The following is a 22,977-nucleotide window of genomic DNA, read 5'->3' as shown; positions in this document are numbered from 1 at the left end:
GCAGGTAATGTACAGGAGAGCAGTGATTTATTATGTAAGATGAAAATTCTGCCTATCATCACGTTTGGTTCTTTTATGAACCTATATGGTGGTCGTACTTCTGTTTATCCAGCAATCAAGTTCTCCGTTCAGGAGACCATTCCGAAAACAAAAACAACAAACCCCCCCCCCCCCACTGCAGTACTGTTGGCATTTAACGATTGCTATTAGAACACAGCGTGTTCCGTCGAAGAAGTAGCAGCGTAGCAATGCAGCCTGGGCACTAGGGAATAGTAGCAGCAGCAGTAGTAGTAAAGTCTTACTTCCTAAGTGATAACTACCATTTCCAAAGCCCTTTTCCAGAAAAGAACAAAACCTGGCACATGTTCAGAATCGCAGCAGATACAAATGCAAGGTGGAAAGCAGCAAAGGAAGACCCAATGGCTCATCTAATCCAGCACCCTGTTCTCTCAGTGGCTAATTGGATGCCTGCGGAAAACCCACAAGGAGGACCCAAGGCCAAGAGCACTCTCACCTCCTGTGGATCCCTGGTATTCAGAAGAATTGCTGTTTCCAAATGTGGAGACAGAGCCCAGCCACTATAACTAGTAGCACCTTTGCCTTTCAAAAGGATCCTTTTTAAAAAAAACCCATACCTGAATTTTTGTCCTTTTCCCCCACATTACACCAAACATATGGACACCAATCCAGGATGTCATCTTTGTAGAAGAACCTGAATTTCAGGAAATCTTAAAACATACGGTCATTCTTTCATTTTGTTGAGAACAGCAGTTTATTGCTGTGGTCTGCCTGTGACACTTAACATGTAAAAATAAACCAGAGTGTGTGCAATGCATCATAAACTCAGATCCCTGGCACCAAGGTAACGATCTGTTTAGGCCAGTGGTTAATCTAACAGTTCTGGAAAATATTCTTGCCAGTTAGGTCTGGTGCTATTGGAGAGAAATACGAAAAAGGTATTTTAGTGGTGTGTCAAGTCTTAAAAGTAATAGTAGCTGGAAATGTAGAAAAGGCATGCTCAAATACCCTGCATGATGCTTGCATCACTGGATAGCTTTTTGTGGATATTCCCATTGGTTCATAGATATGAATATATTTCACTGGAGGTGGACAGAAACTCTCCAGGGGCTCAGGGTGTGAAAGTATGTAGTGGCTGTAGTTGCAGGAAGCTCTACTGAACTGGTATTTCTGCAACTTATTTCTGCATTTGCTTAATAGTTTAGGACAAAATAAAAGAATTCCCTTCACAGTGGGTGACTGATCATTTGTGAAGCACAGGGCTGTACATCTGTCACCCATTTTCAAACTATGTTTTCTCTCCTACAAGGACTCCTTTTGCAGAGCTGTCACCATCTCCACCTTCACATAAACAAACCACACAGACTCTACCAAATCCCAAGGTCTGTAATGTCGATATAGGAATAAATTAGATACCTCCTTTGCTTAAACTATTTACAACAAACTTTATACACAACAGTTTAAACGTTAGAAGCTGCATAAATATCAGCCAACAACATTGGGAAGAAAATGAGAAAAGTATCTCCATTCTACCAATCTTTGGAGTTAATGTGAGCATATAAAGCAGTTTGCTCCCAATGGGGGAGATCTGTTCATACTGTAATTCTCAGAGATTTGGCTACAGGGGTTCTTTATGTAGTGAGGTCACTCGTCCATTGGGAACATGCATGGCATATTCATTTATTAAAGCTGCTGTGTTCTTTAGCATCTCATGAAATGTGTCCATAGTCTTTCTGTAAGCGTCTCGTTGCAATACAAAGCGGCGGAAAAGGTTTAGAGGTTCTGCCTTTTGGAACTCTATGGGGATACCCAGTTCCTCTGGCAGGTGCCTGTTCCCAACGAAAAAGTGGTAAAGCCTCTTTTCCTGCAAGCTTTTCTCTAAAAATCTGAGCATGTCTTGCAGCCTGGCTCGCAGCTGTGTAGAAGCCCAGTCTGCACAAGGAAGCGTCTGTAGTAAATGTAGCATCACTGTTTTCAAGTGGTAGTTTGTAAGGCTGCTTGCGCCTGTTAGACTGCACTGCTTTCCATGAAGGAAGGACAGAATCTGGAGGCAGCTGAGGTGGCAGGAGTTGGCAGGCAGAGTTTTGGAAATAAACTGGATATATCTCTTCTCATATACTGCAAACGTGAGAAGCCAGTGAATGCTGGAAGAGGAGCCCTCTGCCAAGCTACTGCATGGGAAATGGGAGATGAAATATACGTCAGAATCAGCATATTGTACCACCGGGGTGAGGTTGAAAGTAATGGTCTTTCCAGATCGAAACTTGATTTTTAGAGCCCCAGGCGCATCCAGGAGATTGAAAGTGAGGTTGAACTCGTACTTGTGTGAAATTTTGTTCCATGCCTTAGTAAGCGCAAGCTGGAACCACGTCATAACCTGGTCAGAATCAAGGTATCGAGTGTCCTTGTAACAAAGGAGGTCCTCCATATGTTGGTTCTGCCTAGCTTGGTTCATTTTGCTGTGAAGGAGACACAGTAGGTCTTCCCCGAGCTTAGTCTTGTCACAGATACATCCTGTTGAGTTCTCATCCGCCCGCGAGATCTTTATCATCCCATAACCCTGTTTGTCTGGGGAGACGGTTTCTTCCGAACACCAGCTTTCTAACTGGAAACAATATGGCTCCGGAGGGGTAAAAGGGACAATGAAGTCACAAGCTAAGGGCTTGTGAGCTCTCCAGTTCTCATACATGCTCCCGACTCCTATGGATTCTTCCACTTCCATGTCTGCATCTCGGTTACACACACTTCTCAGGGCTTCCAGCAAGTCATCTGCAAAGCCTTCCACAAGCTCTCGGTTTCTGGCGATATCACCCGTCACAACCTGGAGGCATTTTTCATAGAAGTTGGCCAATGTGGCATTGTCTGGCAGGACGACTCCCTTGAGCGCTTTCCCAAGGACACTAATTTCATCTTCCTCATTGGCATAATTCTGCCAAGTCCCTTCCTTGTAGTCCTGCCGCCAGAACTCAATCAGAAGGAAAACCACCATGGACAAAGCAGTCCAGAAATTCCAAGAGAGGGGATTGTGATTGTATTGCTCCTCTGTCTCTGCAGCCTTCGCTGAAGGCTTTGTTAAGGTCTCCTGCATGGCAATCTCCTGCTCCAGTTTAAGCTGCTCCAGCCTCAGGTTCTCCTCCCGCTCTTTCATCTTCTGGATGACTTCCTGTGTGTTTTCAAGAACAGTGACATTTTCCTTTGGAAAGAGGAGCGGATGGTTGACGATAGCCGTGATAACCACCAGGCACACCCGGAAGATTCCCGCTGGCATGGCAAAAACTTTCCTGTGAGGAAGAGGTAGAGAAACAGTAAGTTGTGTTTAGATCTGCACATGCACACAAGGAAATCAGATGAATTCTCAGCTTAGTGGATAAAAACAAATAGGAACACAAGAAATATCTGTGAACTTTCAGATACAGGGTTGTATTCAATGTGGTGATAGCGCTAAGATTCTGTCTGTGCAAAGATTTCTTCCCTGCCTGCCCCCTAACTCTGTGCTGGGGTTTCCTCCAACCCTCTGGAGCAGATTTGGGGATGGTGGGGGAAGGAGGGGGGGGAATCTCAATTGATGTAGCACTAATCCTTATTTATGTCACAATATTTATTTACTGCTTGATTGTAATAAAATCTCAAAGCACAAAACATTGCGAGAAGAAAGGTTACAGGGAACTAGACAGAGGGCCTTCTCGGTAGTGGCGCCCACCCTGTGGAACACCCTCCCCCTTCAGATGTGAAGGAAATAAGTAGCTATCCTATCTTTAAAAGACATCTGAAGTTTTTAATATTTAACGCTGTATTGTTTTTAATACTTGATTGGGAGCCGCCCAGAGTGGCTGGGGAAACTCAGCCAGATGGGCAGGGTATAAATAATAAATTATTATTATTATTATTATTATTATTATTATTATTATTATTATTGAATACTTCCCATAGAAAGTAGTTATATTTTCTTAAGAAGATATTGTTAAGGGCCAGTATACAGTAAGGCTGTGTTTTCAGGAGTATGTGGCAAAGAGAGAAATGAAATTGATTTCTTATTAGTGAAGGTTGGGTGTGTAACACATCTAATTACTTTATTATGAACACTTGTTTTGCCTGAATAATCTGTGTTCCCTTATGCACATGGCCTGTTGATCATGCCTCTAGAGGAGGCACCCCCAAACTCGGTCCTCCAGCTGTTTTGGGACTACAATTCCCATCACCCCGACCACTGGCCCTGTTAGCTAGGGATCATGGGAGTTGTAGTCCCAAAACATATGGAGGGCTGAGTTTGGGTGTGCCTGCTCTAGAGTGCTGTGGTCCATAGGATGCTCTGTTCCTTGAAGTCAGACACTATCAGAAGCTGTCCCTGCAGCCACCATCGTGGCGCCATAGTGATTCCTGGGATCCCATAAAAGACCTAGATACTGCTGTTGCAGGATTCTATTTGAGGAGGAGTTCTGTTCATGGTGTAGCACATATCATGTCATCACTGTATGGCAATAGCACGGAGCCCAAAGTGTGTGGGGAGAGGGGATCTAAAGACCCAGCTCCATGGCAGGTATAGAAATTAGTCATGTGATGGAAGAAGTCACAGGTAAGTGGTGGCTGCCACATGCAGCCCACCCCAAATATACATCCTGCATAATGTGAACAGTGAGAGGAAGCAGGTGGTAATTCTGACTCCAAAAGGGATCCATTTTATATTTCCAGTGTGTTGATGTGCACCCATCCTGTTCCCACAGCTGCCAGTAGCCTATAATTATTCCCTTCTAGCCTGTAAATGAATGTGATTCAAAGATTTGCCCCTCTGCAGTATCCGAGCACACCAGCTTAACTAATAAGAACAATCCATGCCATGTCTACTCAGTAAGTCCTACTGAATTCAATGTAGCCTACAGGTAGATGGGGTTAGGATCCCAGCCTTTATCTTTTAGATGAAGTCTCTTTTGTTTTGCAAATTGATTTCCCATCTAGGTGTCCTTATATGTTTAGCAGCCTGTGCACATCCCCCCCCCCAAAAATGAGAGTGAGACAAGGGTTTTGCACTTAAGGGAGACAGATGCAAAAAAATAATGAAGAATGTAGATGTAGATGCAAACACAGATAAAAACTTTAGGAAAAATGTAATGAGAAAGGAGCGAGGATCAGGAAAGATTGTAGTTGCACTGTTGACATCACTGCAGGAACCCTTCTTCACATACCCCTCTAAAGCAGTGTTTCTCAACCTTGGGTCCCCAGATGTTGTTGGACTACTATTCCCATCATCCATGACCACTGGTCCTGCTAGCTATGGATGACGGGGAGTTGTAGTCCAATAACAGCTGGGGACCCAAGGTTGAGAAAGGCGTAAACCAGTCTTCCCCAACCTGGTGCCTATCTCACCCTATAAATCAATCAATATACAAGAATTTTTTTGCTACTTTAGCAATAAAGAAGATCAGTATTCCCACAACAGAGCACACCACAATCATGAGGAAAGAGAACATGGATGCTGTCCAGAGATTTTTAAGAGGATGGGTGTGAGAAGCCAGGTAAGGAGCCCCTATGTCCAGTGGCACATTTTCATCACTAGGTAGCATCAACTGGCTTGGTTTCACTGTGGGGCTAAGGCATAGCCACCCCTTTGTAATTCTAAGACTGGATCTTTCACTACCTTACCGGCTGCCACCTTGCCCTCAATCCTGGCAGTTAGTTACCATAGCAACCAGATTGGGTATGGCCGTAAAGCAAGGCCTTTCTTTATTTACAAGTGAACCACATACATATGACAGAGGAGTAAAAACCTTCCCAACTATAGGCAACTGCTGAAGCACCACATTCACTTTTGTCAGTTGAAAACATATCAATCTCATTGGCAATATCATCAACAACACTTCATTAATGGGGGCTTTTACACAATTAAACTGTTTGTCCATCTATCTAACATGGGAGTTGACCCTACCACGGTTGAGTATGCTTTTGATTGGTGGTAGTGGGGTGGTTAAAAACTATTACTGGAAGATGGATCAATAGTTTATTGCTGTTTCTCCCCGAGATGCTGGAGTCCGTATAGGTGATGCAGTGTAATGGTATATGCACTCCAGATTAAAAATAGGGTAGAGTGACCTTTTCAAAAGCAGAACCATCCATCTACTCTTACACGGCACAAGAGAATACATGAGATAAATGCTGCCCTTCCAATCTGTCTTGTCTACAGGCTGAGAAGAACAGTACTAGCTCAATCCCCACTGTAGCAACAATACAAATGCTATCGGATGGACAGAAGGACAATAGATTACAGCCATTTGAACACATAGGATCCTGACTTCTTTGTCAAAACTCACGATTAGCAAAACTGGATGTGCAAAGTAAGGGCAGGCGTACGAGTCCCTTGGCTCAACCTCATCTTAGCAAACATTTTAGGGTTGCTCCAGTCTTGCTGTGTAGGTAAGGACAGTGAACCATCTATCTTGTTATTTCTCTGCTTTCAATGATAGCATTAAAAAGAACACCCCTAGATCCATCACCAGAGCACACAGATATCAGCACAAATCCTGCAACTGGTTTGAGAAGAGCAAAGTGAAATGGTATTATTTCGTCCTGTCTCACCCTTTCCTAGGTGACATCCTCACATCCTTGTTACAAGTGCAGCACAATTAATTAATTTTTATCAGGTTGGATCTGCAGTAGCAGACGTTCACATGGTCATCATTCGCACATTATTAGAAAATTGTCATTTTCTCCAGCACACCACTCTCCAAAGGGAAAGCTAAACCTCATCAAACACAGACGCTCTAAAAGCAAGAACACAACCACAAAAACCACACAAAAATCTGCCAGATTTTTTTATTAAGTGCTGCTGGTGGACAACACCCAGCACAAGGTGGATTCAACCCACCACCCATGATTGATGATAGCCCTGGAGGGGGTAGATAAACCTGTTTCTGCAGTCCCTGATAGAGAAAAACCAGATTTACTAGCTACAAGACTGAATTCTGTTTGGTGAATAAGAAACTACAAAGGTGTAGTCACCAGCGTATGACATGATGCCTATTGAAAAAGAAGTATTCAGGCCTCTGCCTCGAGGATCTTGCAGCTTTTGATAATAGTGGGGAAGGGAAGGGAGGAAAAAATAATAATAATGGGGAAGAGTGATGGGAGTGCAGGAAGGGTAACGAGAAATTGATCCGATGCAATTGCAGGTGTTTTAGACTTCATTATGGTAGTAGTGGGAATGAATTAAGCGGCCATGCTAAACTTTTCATGGAAGAGGTGGGCTTTGAGGAGAGATCTGAAGGAAGGGCACTATGCAGATGTTCTGAGAGGGAGGTTGCCAAAAAGGTGGCTTGAAAATGCAGGCAACTTTTGATTGGCTCCAAGTTGGGTAGAGGCCCAGGATTTTTATATGCCCCAAAGACAAGCATTTAGAAACACTGGAAACACAAGGCACTTCCTTCAGTTTCAAGAGAGTGGTGTGCAAGTTCTATTACATACAATGGAATTTCATGAAAGTCCAACTTAAAGTCACTCCAAAAGAAGATACTGGGAGCACACTGAATCATTTGCCCAAGTACATGCACAGTACAGCTATCTGAAAGGAAACATATGGAGATCTGCACAGATCCTCCTAATGCATTCCTAATTATTATTACAGTATAATTACAAGATAATGGTATAATCTTAGAAGGAGCATGGCTGTGACTGCCATGAAGGGACCCTAGACTTCTGGATTTGCCACTACACTATGGGTGGAAGAGTTGGAAGGAGTGACAATCAATGGGAAAGGGCTTATTGAGAGACAAGGGCAGAAAGATCAGGTGGGGGAAGCTGGCAGAAGATAATGAAAATGAGGACAAACTGTTTCTGCGATTCCAAGAGGGGCTTAGAAGCCAGCATAGGGGTGTTGCAAGGGGTATACGGTGAGAGAAGCAAAGGGTTATTGAGCATATAGAACCAGGTCTGCCCCAATATATTTAGTTGCCTGAAGCCAGGAAACCCCCCCCCCTCTGCTAAGACAAATACTTTAGAATGAGGGTAGCCAACCTGGTGCCCTCCAGTTGTTTTGGACTTCATCTCTAATCAGCCTCCAGTCAGCATAGCTAACGTCCACGGATGATGGACATTATAGTCCAAAACATCTAGAGGACATCAGGTTAGCTACCTCCCCTTTCAAAAGTCTTGATGCACCATTCAAACACCAAACACCTTCCTTCATATATTTCCTCGCTATACCCTGCTGCATAGCAGAAGCAGTCCTGCACAGAACATATTTCCTACAAGGAATAGCCAAGAGTATTAGGGCTGCTTTGTTTAGAAGAGACAATGGGGGAGGACCATGAGTGTTTGTTATCTTAAACTCTTAGGTAATACTTCAATTAGAAGGCATCCATATAAAATTAAATATATCCTATTTAACTAAAAAAAAGAGGAGGAAATAGTTATTTTCCAAACCCAAATCTCACCGAGGTTGTTTAAAAATAAGCTACAAGGTGCCTTCATCCGTTTGCAAGAGATCTTCAGGAAGTGCCACAGAGTTCCTTTTTTGGCTCTGTATTTTTAGAGAACAGCTTGTATATTTTGAGATTCAAATATAGCATGGCGGGTTGCCAGCGACGGGGCTTTGGTCTTGAAACACTAACTACAGGCGCCTCTGACATGGAAGTGAGCAGGGAAGACGCTTGACAGCGACAAGATAAGAGGTGGTGCTCATTAGGGGCATGCCCTAGTCCCCTACTTGATCAAAGGGGCATGGCTTCTTCTACAGTCAACTGGCGGCCACAGTTCATAACAAAAGGGTGATTTAAAATTGGTTCAGCAGGACATAATACAGAGACAGAAGGGGGGACGGGACGACCAACAAGCAGATTTTATATGAAGTATGTGCCCATGACATCTATTTCTATGTATAAATGCTACATGGAAAACAGGCAACACCACCAACATGCTCCTTTCAAAGCAAGGGTGTGCAATCTAGCAAGCTTTCTGGGAACCAGTGGGAAGAGATGCCACAAGCCAAGATCATAGCAAGACCCGCATGCCTGAAGGTTTTTCCTTAAGAGACCTGCCATTTTAGTGAGAAGCAAGCTATGCCGGCTGATCTTAGTGCTCTAGCAGCATTCACCTCGGGGCTGAAAGGTGTGGCCGCGCTTCTTGCGTATGTGAGATTAGATGCATAACAACCATAGTCCCAGCCCTGACAAACACACAAAGCTTTTATTAATATTTATACATGCTTTCCCACCCTACCTGTGCACACCAGTTGGTTAGCAACATCAGATGGAACAAGGGCGTCACCAACACCACTTTGCATGTCTACTTCAATGGCTAGTGTAGAGGGAAGAAAGAAAAAAGAGCAGAGCAGCTCTGACATAAACCCTTCAGGGGGTGTTTACCTGGCTTCTGTTACCGAGTGATTAAACTGCTTCGCTTTCATTGTGTTGCCAATTATGAAAGAGGAAAATGCCTTCTGGACTTGTTTGAGCCCATAAAGATAGAAGCCAAGGTTCCCCAACTTCCCTTCTCCTAGATTTTCGTTACCCCCACAAAGCTAGTAAAAATATATATTAAAATGTATTTTTATTAAAGATTTCTCGGTTTACAAAAGTATGTGCAATGTCTCTTTTTTCAAATTACATTTTCTACAGATCAGTTTCATTTGTTGAGACATTAGTGTTACATTAGGAAGAAAAGGGGGAAAGAGGTGGAGGGGTGTGTGTGTGGCTAACCTGATCCAAAACAACCACCCACCCCACCACAACCAATCACAAATGACCAACCACACCCCAGGCCAACGCCCAACCTCTCTCAGCACCGAAGGAACACAAACGAATAGCAAAGAGAACCTGCACAAGTGACGCTGACACAAAACCCCACACGTACATTAAGTAAAATAGAAACATCGCCACCCGACCTCACCCCCACTCACCCACAAAGTTAGTGATGAACTCAGCAGAGGCTGAGGGGCAAGATTTGCAGGAAACTCAAAATAGGGATAAGCTCCTCAAAAGAGGTTCTGAACACTCTTCTGTTTAGCACCAAAAATGATATTTCCTTCTGTGACATTTCAATGCAGAAGATTCTTGTAGGAATGTGGCTCTGGTTGGGATGGTAAACAGGGTGAATGTTTATTTAATTTTTATTTTATTTACGAGAAACTGCAAACACTTCTGATCTGTGGACACTTTGGAGGTGAGGAGAAGGAGAAGGCTCATGCATGAAACGTTAAATTATGGTTTAGCGTTACAGATGAATCAGGCCAATCTGTCTTGACAAACTGTAGCTCACACACGTTTTAAAACCTCGTTAAAGGAATGGCTATACAAGGAGAGTAAAACTTTATATATAGGCAGTTGTTTCAATTACACCTGCTGTCTCTTCAAAGCTCTTGCTATAATAATGGATCATCTATGAATTCTAGCGATCCCGCTATCATGAAACAGCTTATGTGATATGATGAAAGTTTTAAAAGATTAGGGCACTCCACCTTAGAAAGATGATCAGCAAGGAAGCTCGTTACACATAAGAGAGTAAAGGGTGCAGAGGCTACAGCAAAGGAAAAGCAATTTATATTTTTGTGGTCTCTAAGCATGCCTGCAACAATGGCATTCACTCTTGGTGGTGTTCAAATGCTGAGTTTAAAATTATTCAGCTAATGCCGTATGGTCTAATACAAGGTTTTACTTTAATATCAAAGCAAAATGCCTGCGTGTACCACCAAAGGTTAACTATTTAGCTGATTCTGCCTTGAAGAGGGATTTGTGATAAGATTTTATCCCTGTATTAACTGATGACAGGGCGGGGGTGAAATGGGGAGGTCATTTCATCACGCAAGCATAAACACTTGTGCTGAGAGAACAATCTCCTTAGAATGATATTGAATTCCACCCACATCTTTTTAAAAGTAGCAAATATTGCCTCAACATTTCCTTGTACTCTCCTTTGTGTTTCTTACATATCCTGATTCTTAGTTTCTCTGGCCATGTTTTCTAAGGACTCAGCTATAGAGTGGCAAATAAAATGTTTTAGGTGTCTTGTAAAGTGCAATATACAAATGTGACACTAGGTGGCGATTGTGAGCTATGGCAAATTCAATATATTTTCCAAAACGTTTTTTTAAAAAGCATTTTCACAGCGTTTTTGGTGTTCCACCAAGATTGTAGGCTATCTAGGATTGCCACTGCCACAGCATACATAGTGTTTCTATGTCTTTAACATCAGGCCACTATGCAGAAATAAAGAAAAGGAAGCTTTTCCTATCACATTATCTCTATGGCCAGGAACATCTTTGCCAATTTCATTTCTGATGTCAGCAACGGTGCCAGTGGGATTTTCAAAAATTAATTTCTATGAAGTATCTGATCTCAGAAGAGCCCACCACAGGAAGGTCCATCCTGGTTGCTTAGGAGAAAGGAAAAGCAAAATATGGAGATTCCAAAGAGTAGAAAAGAAGACAGAAGCAGGGAAACTGCACTCAAGAGGAGCGGATAGCAACACCAGGGGTTCCTATCACTTGTTGTCTAAACAACTAATCAATCACAGTTCTGCCTTTATTTATTGGTTAAAAACACTAAAAAGTAGGAACAGCCAGACTGGCTCATCTCACAGAAATTTCTTAGAAGGGTAGATGCACATTTGGCTTCAAAAGGAGTCTGGGGGTCCTGTTGGCTATGGGCCCAGTGCATCAGTACTTCCTCTGCTAGCCTTTTGGGTGTCAGACTAGACCTGGGGATGAAGCAGAAGAAAAATGTGAAATGCCCATTTCTGCCTCCCACTATGAACACTCTTTCTGATGGGTCCTGTGCTACCTATGCCAAAAATGGCAATAATGAGGTGATTGCCCTTCCCCATCAATGTGGCTTTTTAAGCTACCAATTAGGAATAGGTACACAGCAGATCGGACATCTCCAAATAGCTTTGTGGAGATTCAAAAGAAAACTTTAGTTTTGCCATGTATCTCAAAATCCTGCCACTGATCACAAATATAGGAACATCCTCCTTTTGCCAGAGCAGTCAGTCACATGGCCAGCACTGGCCACTCTTTCCAGCATACATGCTGATAACTTTTGGAAAGGACCTCCCTTTCAATTATTACGGGTAAATAATTTTCATGGAAATCCTGACGTTTTTCCTGTGTGATGTTCGAAGTGGCTCCTCCTTTACCAGAGCACAAATGCCTGGCAAGCCAAATGGAGACCGGGTCAAGTATTTGTTCTTTCAGAAAACAATGGGAGTGACATATTGTTTGACAGCCTAAGGACATTTCCTGTACAAAGCAAACAGAAGCAGTGTAGTATTCCTGAAGCGAGGAAGATCCACTTTTTCTCCTGAAAAATAGCTGAACAAAATTGCACAACCAAAGTTATTCTCGACCAGTTTTATCTGAAACCTAGCATCCTGTTCTAAATTGTCTTTAAAAATATGCTGTACTGAAGAAGATCTTAGCACCCAGCCAGATCAAATTCAGCACTTCTCGGTCGTGAGATTTTACAAGGCACAACTACATGCATCAAAAATGACATTCTGCTTTTTTCATTTATGGCTTGAGGACTGTGCTGCAATATTATGAAAGTTGCTCTGGTTTCAACGAGAAGCTTAAAAGCAGCATCAGCAGCAGTTCATTTGATCACATTGCCTCATGACAATTGCTTTTAGGGACTCCCTAAAATAACAATGCCTATGAAAAGGGGCCATATGCAAAAATAATCCTAGTCAATACAAGCACTACACATAGTTTTTGACATTTCTTCCTTCCACTGGCCAGATGTGTTCCTATCAGCAAGGGAACAATATGTAAGACCCAGGACCAGCAGATCCCACAAGATTCTCATACAGCAATTTTTTTGGTAGTATTTCAATAGGACTAAAAATCCCTATCTATCCAACAGGAACACTGGGCTGGGTAGCTTCTGCACACAAACAATGTACTGGGTTATTATCGTAAAATTATTGCCAGGCTTTAAGTGATTTTTCTCCTGGTCAATAAGGCAAATACTTTTATTCAAATCAGCTGCTTCTGGAACCAATCCAGTTGCTCTCCTGAAATATTTGCCCAGTTACCTATTTGTCACATGAGCCATTCTTGCCACTTTTGTCATTTTTTGAAGGCAGAGAGGCAGTCCTACCCCATTCATTTTATGGACTGAAACAAAGGTAGGGCTGAATGGGTACCCCTGTATGCCTGGATGTCCTGCTTCCAGCAGTAACTATGGTTTCCTTTATACAACCACTTGCCATTCTCCTTTCTCCTACCAGCATTTATATCTATCTATCTAGGGACACGGGTGGCGCTGTGGGTTAAACCACTGAGCCTAGGACTTGCCAATCAGAAGGTCGGCGGTTTGAATCCCCGCGACGGGGTGAGCTCCCGTTGCTCGGTTCCTGCTCCTGCCAACCTAGCAGTTCGAAAGCATGTCAAAGTGCAAGTAGATAAATAGGTACTGCTCCGGTTCGCCAGAAGTGGCTTAGTCATGCTGGCCACATGACCCGGAAGCTGTATGCTGGCTCAGCCAATAAAGCGAGATGAGCGCCGCAACCCCAGAGTCGGCTACGACTGGAACTAATGGTCAGGGGTCCCTTTACCTTTATCTATCTATCTATCGCTCTCTCTCTATCTATCTATCATCTATCTATCTATGTATCTATCTATCTGTCTCCCACCTTTCTTTCATCATGGAACTCAAGGCTGGACAGGTGAGTTTCCAAGGCATTCCACCATCTAGGAATTGACCAGCCAGATCCAGACCTGATTTGCTTCAGCAAAGTAGCTGCATCATGTGCCCTCGGATCATGCCTTGGAACAGGAAGTTGTCGAAACAAAAGGAGGAAGTGGAGAAAACTTGGCAGAAAGTGGTGAGTATTCATGGTGACAAAATGCACTCCTGGACCAAAAGCTTCCCCACTTGGACACTCGCCAATTACTAAGAAAGGGACAAGAATTAGATCTAGGTATAAAAGTAAACAAGAGCTCAAATGTTCCCTCATCCTTCAGGCAACTTAAGAGAAGTCTTGTTTGTACCACTAGGGATATGCAGTCATTTACAGGCTGCGTGGTCAGAACATGGGCATTCACAGCAGCTTACAACATCTATCTCAAATCACAGATAAAAAGGGCTGAACACTCAGGCTGAACACTCAGGTTCAATAGCAGCTCCAGAGCCAACAATAGAACTGCTACAGACAGGGTTGCCATACATCTGGACATACCCAGAATACTGTGGTCGAAGGCAGTAGCCACCCCCCACCCCAAAAAAACCCTTGTGTGTCCAGATTTTCACTTTTTGAAACATGGTAACCCTAAAATGATCCCTTTCAATTTCTCAGATGATGAAAAAGATTTAACACCAGGAATTCAATAGTTGATTAGGAATGTTAAGGAAAATCTCGGGGTGCAAAGATACTCAACAGCCCAGCTTACCCTGGAATTTTCAACAGGAATAAACAGTGCCCATAAGAAACTCTAAAGCTATAAAGTGTAATATTGTTTAAAGTGTGAAAAGACTAGCAGGCTGCATGACCATACCTTAATAGCCTCATGTTTTCAACCATTTACAGCTGATTTGCTCAATTGTGTTGCTTCTAGTTTTATTTTACTTGGTCACTGGACAGTGTCAGAAGACACTGCTTTAAGCCTTTTAAAAGGTACTCCTTCTCTAGTCTGTTTGATTTATATCCAGGTAGAAGAATACATTAAAGCTCTTGCTATAGATTTTGAAGATGAGAAAAGTTACACCAGCAATGAGACGGAATGTTTAGAAATGCATCAGAATGTCACCAGATTTCCCTTTTTATATCAAATCCCTTGAAGGGACCAAAAGCATACTCCAGAAACAGACCTCTCCAATTTAAATTGTCAAGGGTCTTGCCATAAACGAAAGACAGACGCCCACAAGTGACTGCAATGATGGGGAAGAGTTTGGGAAATAGTTCATGTGAAATCAATAGTTCACATCTGATGGACATTTGCTTTTCCTTTCATGTTTGTAAGAGATGAAGAAAGTGAAAGCCCCTTATGAATAATGAATTTGCCAGTAGTAAAGATGCTAAAATAAAACATGTACAGTGGTACCTCTGGTTAAGTACTTAATTCGTTCCGGAGGTCCGTTCTTAACCTGAAACTGTTCTTAACCTGAAGCACCACTTTAGCTAATGGGGCCTCCTACTGCTGCTGCACCGCCAAAGCACGATTTCTATTCTCATCCTGAAGCAAAGTTCTTAACCTGAAGCACTATTTCTGGGTTAGCGGAGTCTGTAACCTGAAGCGTATGTAACCTGAAGCGTATGTAACCCGAGGTACCACTGTACTGTTAACACCACATGCAGTTTCCAGAAGGAGAGCTGAATTTCTGCATCACATACATTTAAACAGAAGCAGAGAATAAGGAGTACAAGAATAGACAGGTGTGGTGACTCACCAAAACATTTCACCCACTTTCATCGCAAAGTAAAGAATGCCAATATAACTTTCTTGCTTTCTTTCTATAAAGATTTATATACCGCTGCATCATGAAAATATATCACAGCAGTCCACAACAATACAAAAACATAAAACCAAACAATTCCCTAATAAAAAGTTTAAAAGAAGTTAAAAGCAGTAAGAAATTATGGGAGCTGCAGTGCAACAACTGAAGAGGCACTGTGCAGAGGTGCACCTTGGGTGCCCCGATATTACCAGAACTTTAAATCTGTCTATAATTTAAATTTAGGTAAATATCACTCACCCTCTTCCTTCTAGAAGCAGCAGAAAATATTAGAAGGGCCATGCCATGTGTCTCCATGGCAGATCCACCAAATACAAGGCAATTGGCCAACACATTACTCATCTGAGACACGTCTGTGGTGAGCAAAAATGGTTGCTTGGTTTGTAACCAGGAGGGAACAAAGATCTTCTTCTCCCATTAGAAGGCTAATTTGCAGCACCATGGAAATGAGGCATCACGACTTTCACAGTGACACAGAGACTCTCTCCATGGATATACCTTCTCTTTAGAAATGATAATACTGTTCCAGATGTCAAAAAGCAGAGTTGGACAGTTTTCCAGTTAAGAGAAGGGTGGATAAAAATCAGTGACTTTAATTAAAAAAAATAAAATCAATTTTTTAAAAAATTTCAATTGGATTGTTAAAATAAAATGCTTTTGGAGGAAAAATCTTTCTAAATATAGTTTTCTATTTAAGTTACATTATAGTCCAAAGGCTATTCCTCAGGAAAAAAGGATTTGTTTTCAGTTTTTCATGTGTGTTAAAACTCAGTCTAATTTTTTAAAAAACAACAACCATTTAACCACATCAGTTAACAAACATGGATACATATGCTATAATGTTATTGTTTTAGTTAAATAAATTGCTTAAATTGTTATTAAGGAAATGATTATTTTTCTCGTATCAAAAAAGTACAGCAGAAAAGTGGCTCAAATATAAACAGTTAACTTATTAAACCTCACGATAATTTCATAATTATCTGTCTATGTATTTCTAATAGTATAACCAAATCAATAATTTTTGATACAACTGTAAAACTATTCTGACTTTTAGAAGACATCTGAAGGCAGCCCTGTTTAGAGAAGCTTTTAATGTTTAATAGACTATTGTATATTAATATTCTGTTGGAAGCTGCCCAGAGTGGCTGGGGAAACCCAGCCAGATGGGTGGGGTATAATAATAATAATAATAATAATAATAATAATAATAATAATAATAATTCCAAAAATGAAACCTTCATCTGGTTGTAAATATTAAGATTATACCAGCAAGAATGAGTCTTACTGTTAAAAAATGATTTAAATAAAGTCTTACTGACTAGTGATTTAAACCAAGTCTTACTGACTAGTGATTTAAATTGTGATTTATATCAATTTGATTTAAATCAAATCCACCCTGGTTAAGAGTCTAAATCAAAGACCAGGAGCAGGGGGAGAACCCATCTGTAAGGATATGACTACGGGTGGAATTCAACATAGCGCTAAGGAGCTCATGGCATATCTCCCTGCTCCCTCTCTGCCCCAAGTGCTCTTCTGGAGGTACTCCCAACCATCCTGATTTGGGGAGTGTGTGGAGAAAGGGAGGAAAGCCCCATTGCACTAGCAGGGCACTTTATGTTGGCTTTTGCTAGCACAACTTAGTTGAATTCAACGCCACACTTTAAAGGCAGGAGTGGATAACCTTTCTGGCTCCATGGGCCAGATGCTTATCAGGATTGGTCTTAGGGGTCAAATCTGACAGGTGGGTATGGGCATCAACCTGCCAATCACATCTCACATGACTGACAGGTGGTTCATCCCATCCACTTGTCGAAATCCCTTGTGGGGTTCCCAAGTGCCAGGCACTGCTGAGCCCACCTTAAGCTCCCAATTATTCCTTTGAAACCCTGCCCTTATCTGCCCCTTATCTGACATAACGTAAAGTGTGAGGAGGATGAATGTGGCTCTCCCAAAACAGCCTCATGGGCCAAGTTTAGCCTGTGAGCCGGAGGCTCCGCACCCCTCCTTTAAGGGCACTTCCCATATCAAATTTAGAGGTCATCCCCAAGCAAGAGGCAGAGCTAGAAGCCAGAGGAAGTAGCCAAAGGAAAGAAGCCCTGTTGTACACAGTTATTTAATAAAACTTCTTGCTTGGTACATTTGAGCTCCTCTTCATTGAACAGAGAACATCCAGGAAACTGAGCTGCAACCTTTCACTGATTAATCGGTTGCGTTATTTGATGTATGAGCGTCCCCAATTAATTGGGCGAAACATTTACAAAATCTCCCCGTGTTGCTTCATTGTAGTACAAGGGTTGGTAATAATTGCAGAGGGCAGGAAGGAGGCTTTCCCCTTTCACTCCCACACCGTATCAGATACCCACTTCTAAAATGCTGCCTCCTGTGATACATGCATACCTCATTTAAAAACAAAGAAAGCACTCCTTTTCCTCAATACTATCGTTTTAGTCACGTGCTAACTTGTGCAGATTTAATACATTTAATCAACAAATTCAATCAATGAAGATGTCTTTGATCAGGTGAAAGCCCTAGCAGGAAGTAATGCTATCTTACCCCTTTCATGAGGGTAGACATCTTGATAGCCAAACACTTCACATGATTAGAGCATCTGGTAGGCCTAAGGGTTTTTTTGCCCTCCAGGTGCCCTCCAGCTGTTTTGAAGTACAGTTCCTGCCAGCCACAACCAACACATGCAGTAGGTGGCAGGAATGAACAAAGCTATATAATCATGTTCAAACCAGGTTTGCCTGCAACCATTTTCTGCCTTTTGTATGAGCTGTTACCTGTCCTACTACTGAAGATGGGAAAGTTTTGGTTGTTTGTCCTGACAAGGTGCAGATTCTGCCAACTCTCTATTAAATGGTTTGAGGAGACTGGTCCAAATACCACTGTTTCTGCAGAATCTGAACTTTAGGTTGCTCATCTTTATCCTCAGGAAGATAATAATTCTCAATGAAGAAAAGATTTTGCTGAGAGTTGTTAGGAGGCCCAATTCGCTTTACAGAGCTACAATTCTCTTTAACAGTCAATCCTGTTTCCTAGGGAACACTGGACACTGTAGCTCTTTGAGGAGAATTGGTGTTTCCTAACAACTCTCAGCACCCATAACACACTACACTTCCCAGAATTCCAGGGGGCATGGGGCAGCCATGGCTGTTTAAAGTGGTATACTGTAATACAGTGGTACCTCAGGTTACGAACTTAATTCGTTCCAGAGGTCCGTTCTTAACCCAAAACCGTTCTTAACCTGAGGTGCGCTTTCACTAATGGGACCTCCCGCTGCCACTGCGCCACCGCCACACGATTTCCGTTCTCATCCTGGGGCAAAGTTCACAACCCGAGGTAACTACTTCCGGGTTAGCGGAGTTTGTAACCCGAAGCATTTGTAACCCGAGGTACCACTGTACAGTGGTACCTCGGGTTACATACGCTTCAGGTTACATACGCTTCAGGTTACAGACTCCGCTAACCTGGAAATATTACCTCGGGTTAAGAACTTTGCTTCAGGATGAGAACAGAAATCGTGCTCTGGCGGCGCGGTAGCAGCGGGAGCCCCCATTAGCTAAAGTGGTGCTTCAGGTTAAGAACAGTTTCAGGTTAAGAACGGACTTCTGGAATGAATTAAGTACGTAACCAGAGGTACCACTGTATTGCTTTTAATGTATATTGCAGAAGGGGCCTAGATAAGCCATCTCTACATGTATGCAAATGTTTACATAAACTTGCAAAACAGCAGCAATCCACAACTCAAAATATTTCTCCAAAACTGTCCATAGTGCTGAAGAAGTTGGTTCAAACTGCACTAGACTACTGCCAATTGAACTGCAACATGTGCCTCAGAAAGGTGTCACATGGTTGACAGAAGAAGACATGGTTAACATGCATATTATTCAAAGTTTACACCAGTTCCACTAAGTTAATGTTGTGCAAGGTTCCAAAAATGTGGTTCTTTTCCTCATGTATCTGTTTTGTTTGCTGCACATTGCTCCACTCTTTCCCATTTACCTCACATCCTGCTTCTCTGCTAAAAAAAATGTGGGCCAGGGCTTTTGCTTATACAGCTGAGCTGGCACCTACTGCTTCTGGCAGCACGTGGGCCAGGCATCCTCATACACAGCTGCATCCCTGCCCATGCCACACCCAAATTGTGCCAGCTCCCAACCTAGAACTGGAATGTCTACCTTTCAGGAGCACTCCGCTATTAAAAACATAAATGGAAACTATGCAGCTGGGCATAAATTTTGTGACTTTATGGTCACACACACAGTTACAGGCAAGCATTTTGTTGCACATACTGTATATAATACAGGCACACACCCCATCTTTTCTCAGAGTTTCTTCAGGTATATTTTTCAGTTCAGCAGTGAGTGGGTCAAGCCAAATATGCAAAATTTAGTGTAATATTTCATTGAGCCCCTTCTTTGCTTACCTTAGGGGCTAGTTTCCTCTAATTTCTGCTGCTAATGTTTCTATCAGGTGCTTCCACCAATAATCATAATGCTTTTGCAAGCACTAGTTGTGCTGCTGGCCAATGGAAGAACTACGCTGAAAATTATATTTAAACCATCAGCATCCCTCCCCCCCACCAGTAGCCAAGCAGATAATTTTGGGAAGCCCACAAGGATGGCCTAAACGCAAGAGCACTCTCGCATTGTTGCTCCCTTGCATCCCATGGTATGCTGCCTCTGATCGCAGAGGCCACCTGTGACTAGTAGCTATTGAGACTTCATACTCAAGTCCCCTTCTAATCAGAAGTAGCAATGTTTCATCCAAAGCAGTAGAATTAAATGAGTCTGGTAGCCCATCCCTATGCATATTTACTCAGAAGCAAGTACTGAGCTCAGTGCTGCTCACTTCCAAATAAGTATGTGCAGGATTGCTGCCCAAGTCTTTCGAGTTATTAAATGCCCTCCCGAGGGAGGCTTACCTGCTACTTTTTAAAACCGTTTTCAGCACCAGGTGAAAACCATTCAATTCTCATAGGCTCTGTTACATCTGCACACTCTTAATCCTCCAAATTGTAGATCTACTGTGCTCTCTTAGTAACACAGTGCATCTTCTTATACTTTTTTTTCTTGATGCCACTGACATGTTTATGCTACTTGTTATTTTTTTATTGAGTGTAATTGCATTGTAATGGTTTATTGTCATAAGTCAGCCAGAAGCCACTTCTATTGGGCAGCTTATAATTACTGTAAATAAATTAGTTCCAAACATTAGGTCCTTATAGTACCTACCTGATAAGAAGCTAGATTGGATATGAACAGCCCCTACTGCAGGTCTGATGGATAGAACATAGTCAGTGTTATTTAACTCACACATCCTTTATTCTTTGTCCCGTGTTATCTGAAGAATGTTATATCATTTACTATGTGATGGCAGCCCTTACTTTCTGAATAAGCAAATCAAAGGCTGTATGACTGGGAAGCCAAGAAACTTAACAAGTCAATGACATGTTCAAGGCCTTGATGCTCAGCACACCCATGGGTGTAGCTGCCCCCCCCAAATAAAAATCCATAAAAATCCATAGCAAACCGGGCGGGGGGGACACCTTTTGTTAGTGGGGACAGAACCTCAAACAAAAAGCCTGGCTATGCCCATGAGCACATCTCTTTAATATTAAGTGAAGCAGAAGACAGTAGGGCTTACTTTTAAGCAAATGCATTTAGTACAACCCAGGCGGTGTGTCCAAAAAAAGAGGATGCGCCAACATACAGCAGCAAGCTACAAAAACGAAGTTATTTTCGTGGGGGAAGTGCAGGGTTTGGGACAGAGACTATGTCTTTAAATGGTGCTTTTTCTCCCCTGCTATGCTTGATGCGCCTCTTCCGCTCTCATTTCTCAGGAAACTAAGAAAGATGTTGCCCTGCTCGCTACAAGCCCAACTTCCTCTTGCTAAGGCCACATCGCGCATACCTCTCGCAGACCCTCGGAGAAGCATCTCCGCCTTGCTCGCCCTTCCTCACGAGGAGGCGACCTCCGGGGGCTGCGCGCAGCAGAAGGGGAGGGCGGAAGCGGGCAAGGCGAGGGGGCAAGACTCGCACCCCCCGGTCGGCGAAGATGGAGGTGCCTCCTCCACAAGCAACACGGGCTCAAACCTGGAACCGCGTTTTCAGACACAAAGACACACAAAGACACACGCGCACACCAAAGCAATATATTGCATGGCCATCTTTTGGTGGCAGATAACTTCATACTTACAGCGTCCTGCAAACTTCTTGTATAACCCTAAACGGTTAACACGGATCTCTTTGCCCGCGTCCTTTCCTACGCCGGACTTTTTCACGCGGCTTTCATGCTGGATAAGTTTAGGCGGACAAAGGGCTCAGTCGGAGCTCCTTCCCGTTTCTCTCGGCATCCTCCACGCTCGTTCCTCTCGGGCTACGAAGCTGGCGTTACTACGACGATCACTTTCTAACTTACTCATTTCCTGGCGGCCGCTGTTTTTCGTTCTGACAACCACCGCCCCCCCTCCCACGCGCACAACTTTGGGTCGAGTCCCGGGACGCCCTTAAGGTGGAAAGCAAGAGAAAACTTTTAAAAAAATAAAATCAGCGCTCTCAGCCTTTGGCGATCAGAGCAGAAACTCGCGGAGGGGTGAAGAAATCGCGGACGCCCTTAAATTCTGCTTGTTGTGCAAGACGCGAGGAAAGGGGAAAAGCAACGACGCAACAACTTTCCGGAGTTTGCTCCTCGTGGCTTGCAATATATATGAAATACAGAGCGACAACTGAAGCAACTCCCGCTGCTACCTCTATATAGGCAGTGTTTTCACCCCCTCCATTAAAAATTCAGAAACCCACTTTCTTTACTTTCCCCCCTTTTTTTGGTAAAATCGCCTTGCCAATCTCTATATTCGAATCTGATCGATAATAGTCAGTTGCCGGTGCCAAGAATTTGGACGTTGTAAATCCAGGTTCAAATACCCGTGGGCCTTGCTTTGGTGAAATTACTACCGTGCAGCCTGCTCTACCCTACCTCCAGGGTTGGTGTGAGCTCAAAACACTTCAAGCTCCTTGGGAGGAGAGTGAAGAAACAAATGAGAAAAGCATTTTAAGCAATTTACTCTTATTCCTCATACAGTAGTACCTCAGGTTAAGAACTTAATTTGTTCTGGAGGTCTGTTCTTAACCTGAAACTGTTCTTAACCTGAAGCACCACTTTAGCTAATGGGGCCTCCTTCTGCCACTGTGCCCGCCACTGCACAATTTCTGTTCTCATCCTGAAGCAAAGTTCTTAACCCGAGGTAGTATTTCTGGGTTAGCGGAGTCTGTAACCTGAAGCGTATGTAACCCGAGGTACCACTGTACACGCAGCAGGTGTAGATTGGTACCCATGTCATTTTATTTTAGATTTCAAGCCTGTGGGCTGATTGTATGTAAGCCACTCTGGGAGCCTTTTTGGCTGAAGAGTGAGGTACAAATGGTCTAGATTAATAATAATAAGTTAGGCTTGAAATGAGCATTCTCTTAAAACCAATAGAATCGGTTGTAATGCATGTGTGTGATTTTTTTCAGTGTGCAAA

The 22,977-nt window shown here is 42.9% G+C and overlaps 1 protein-coding gene across 1 annotated transcript; it reads right to left on the bottom strand.

Moving 5' to 3' along the window:
* Positions 1-1,386: 1,386 nt before the first annotated feature.
* Positions 1,387-22,175, bottom strand: ITPRIP (inositol 1,4,5-trisphosphate receptor interacting protein). The gene is made up of 2 exons (XM_053389273.1): positions 21,654-22,175; positions 1,387-3,299 (listed from the first exon to the last, which is right to left on the bottom strand). The coding sequence occupies exon 2, from the start codon at positions 3,284-3,286 to the stop codon at positions 1,637-1,639; it is 1,650 nt and encodes a 549-aa protein (XP_053245248.1). The 5' UTR covers positions 3,287-3,299; positions 21,654-22,175; the 3' UTR covers positions 1,387-1,636.
* Positions 22,176-22,977: the final 802 nt, after the last annotated feature.

This window comes from Podarcis raffonei, chromosome 5 (genome assembly GCF_027172205.1).
Source record: "Podarcis raffonei isolate rPodRaf1 chromosome 5, rPodRaf1.pri, whole genome shotgun sequence".
Classification (NCBI taxonomy): Eukaryota; Metazoa; Chordata; class Lepidosauria; order Squamata; family Lacertidae; genus Podarcis; species Podarcis raffonei.
This window is presented reverse-complemented; position numbering and strand designations above follow the sequence as displayed.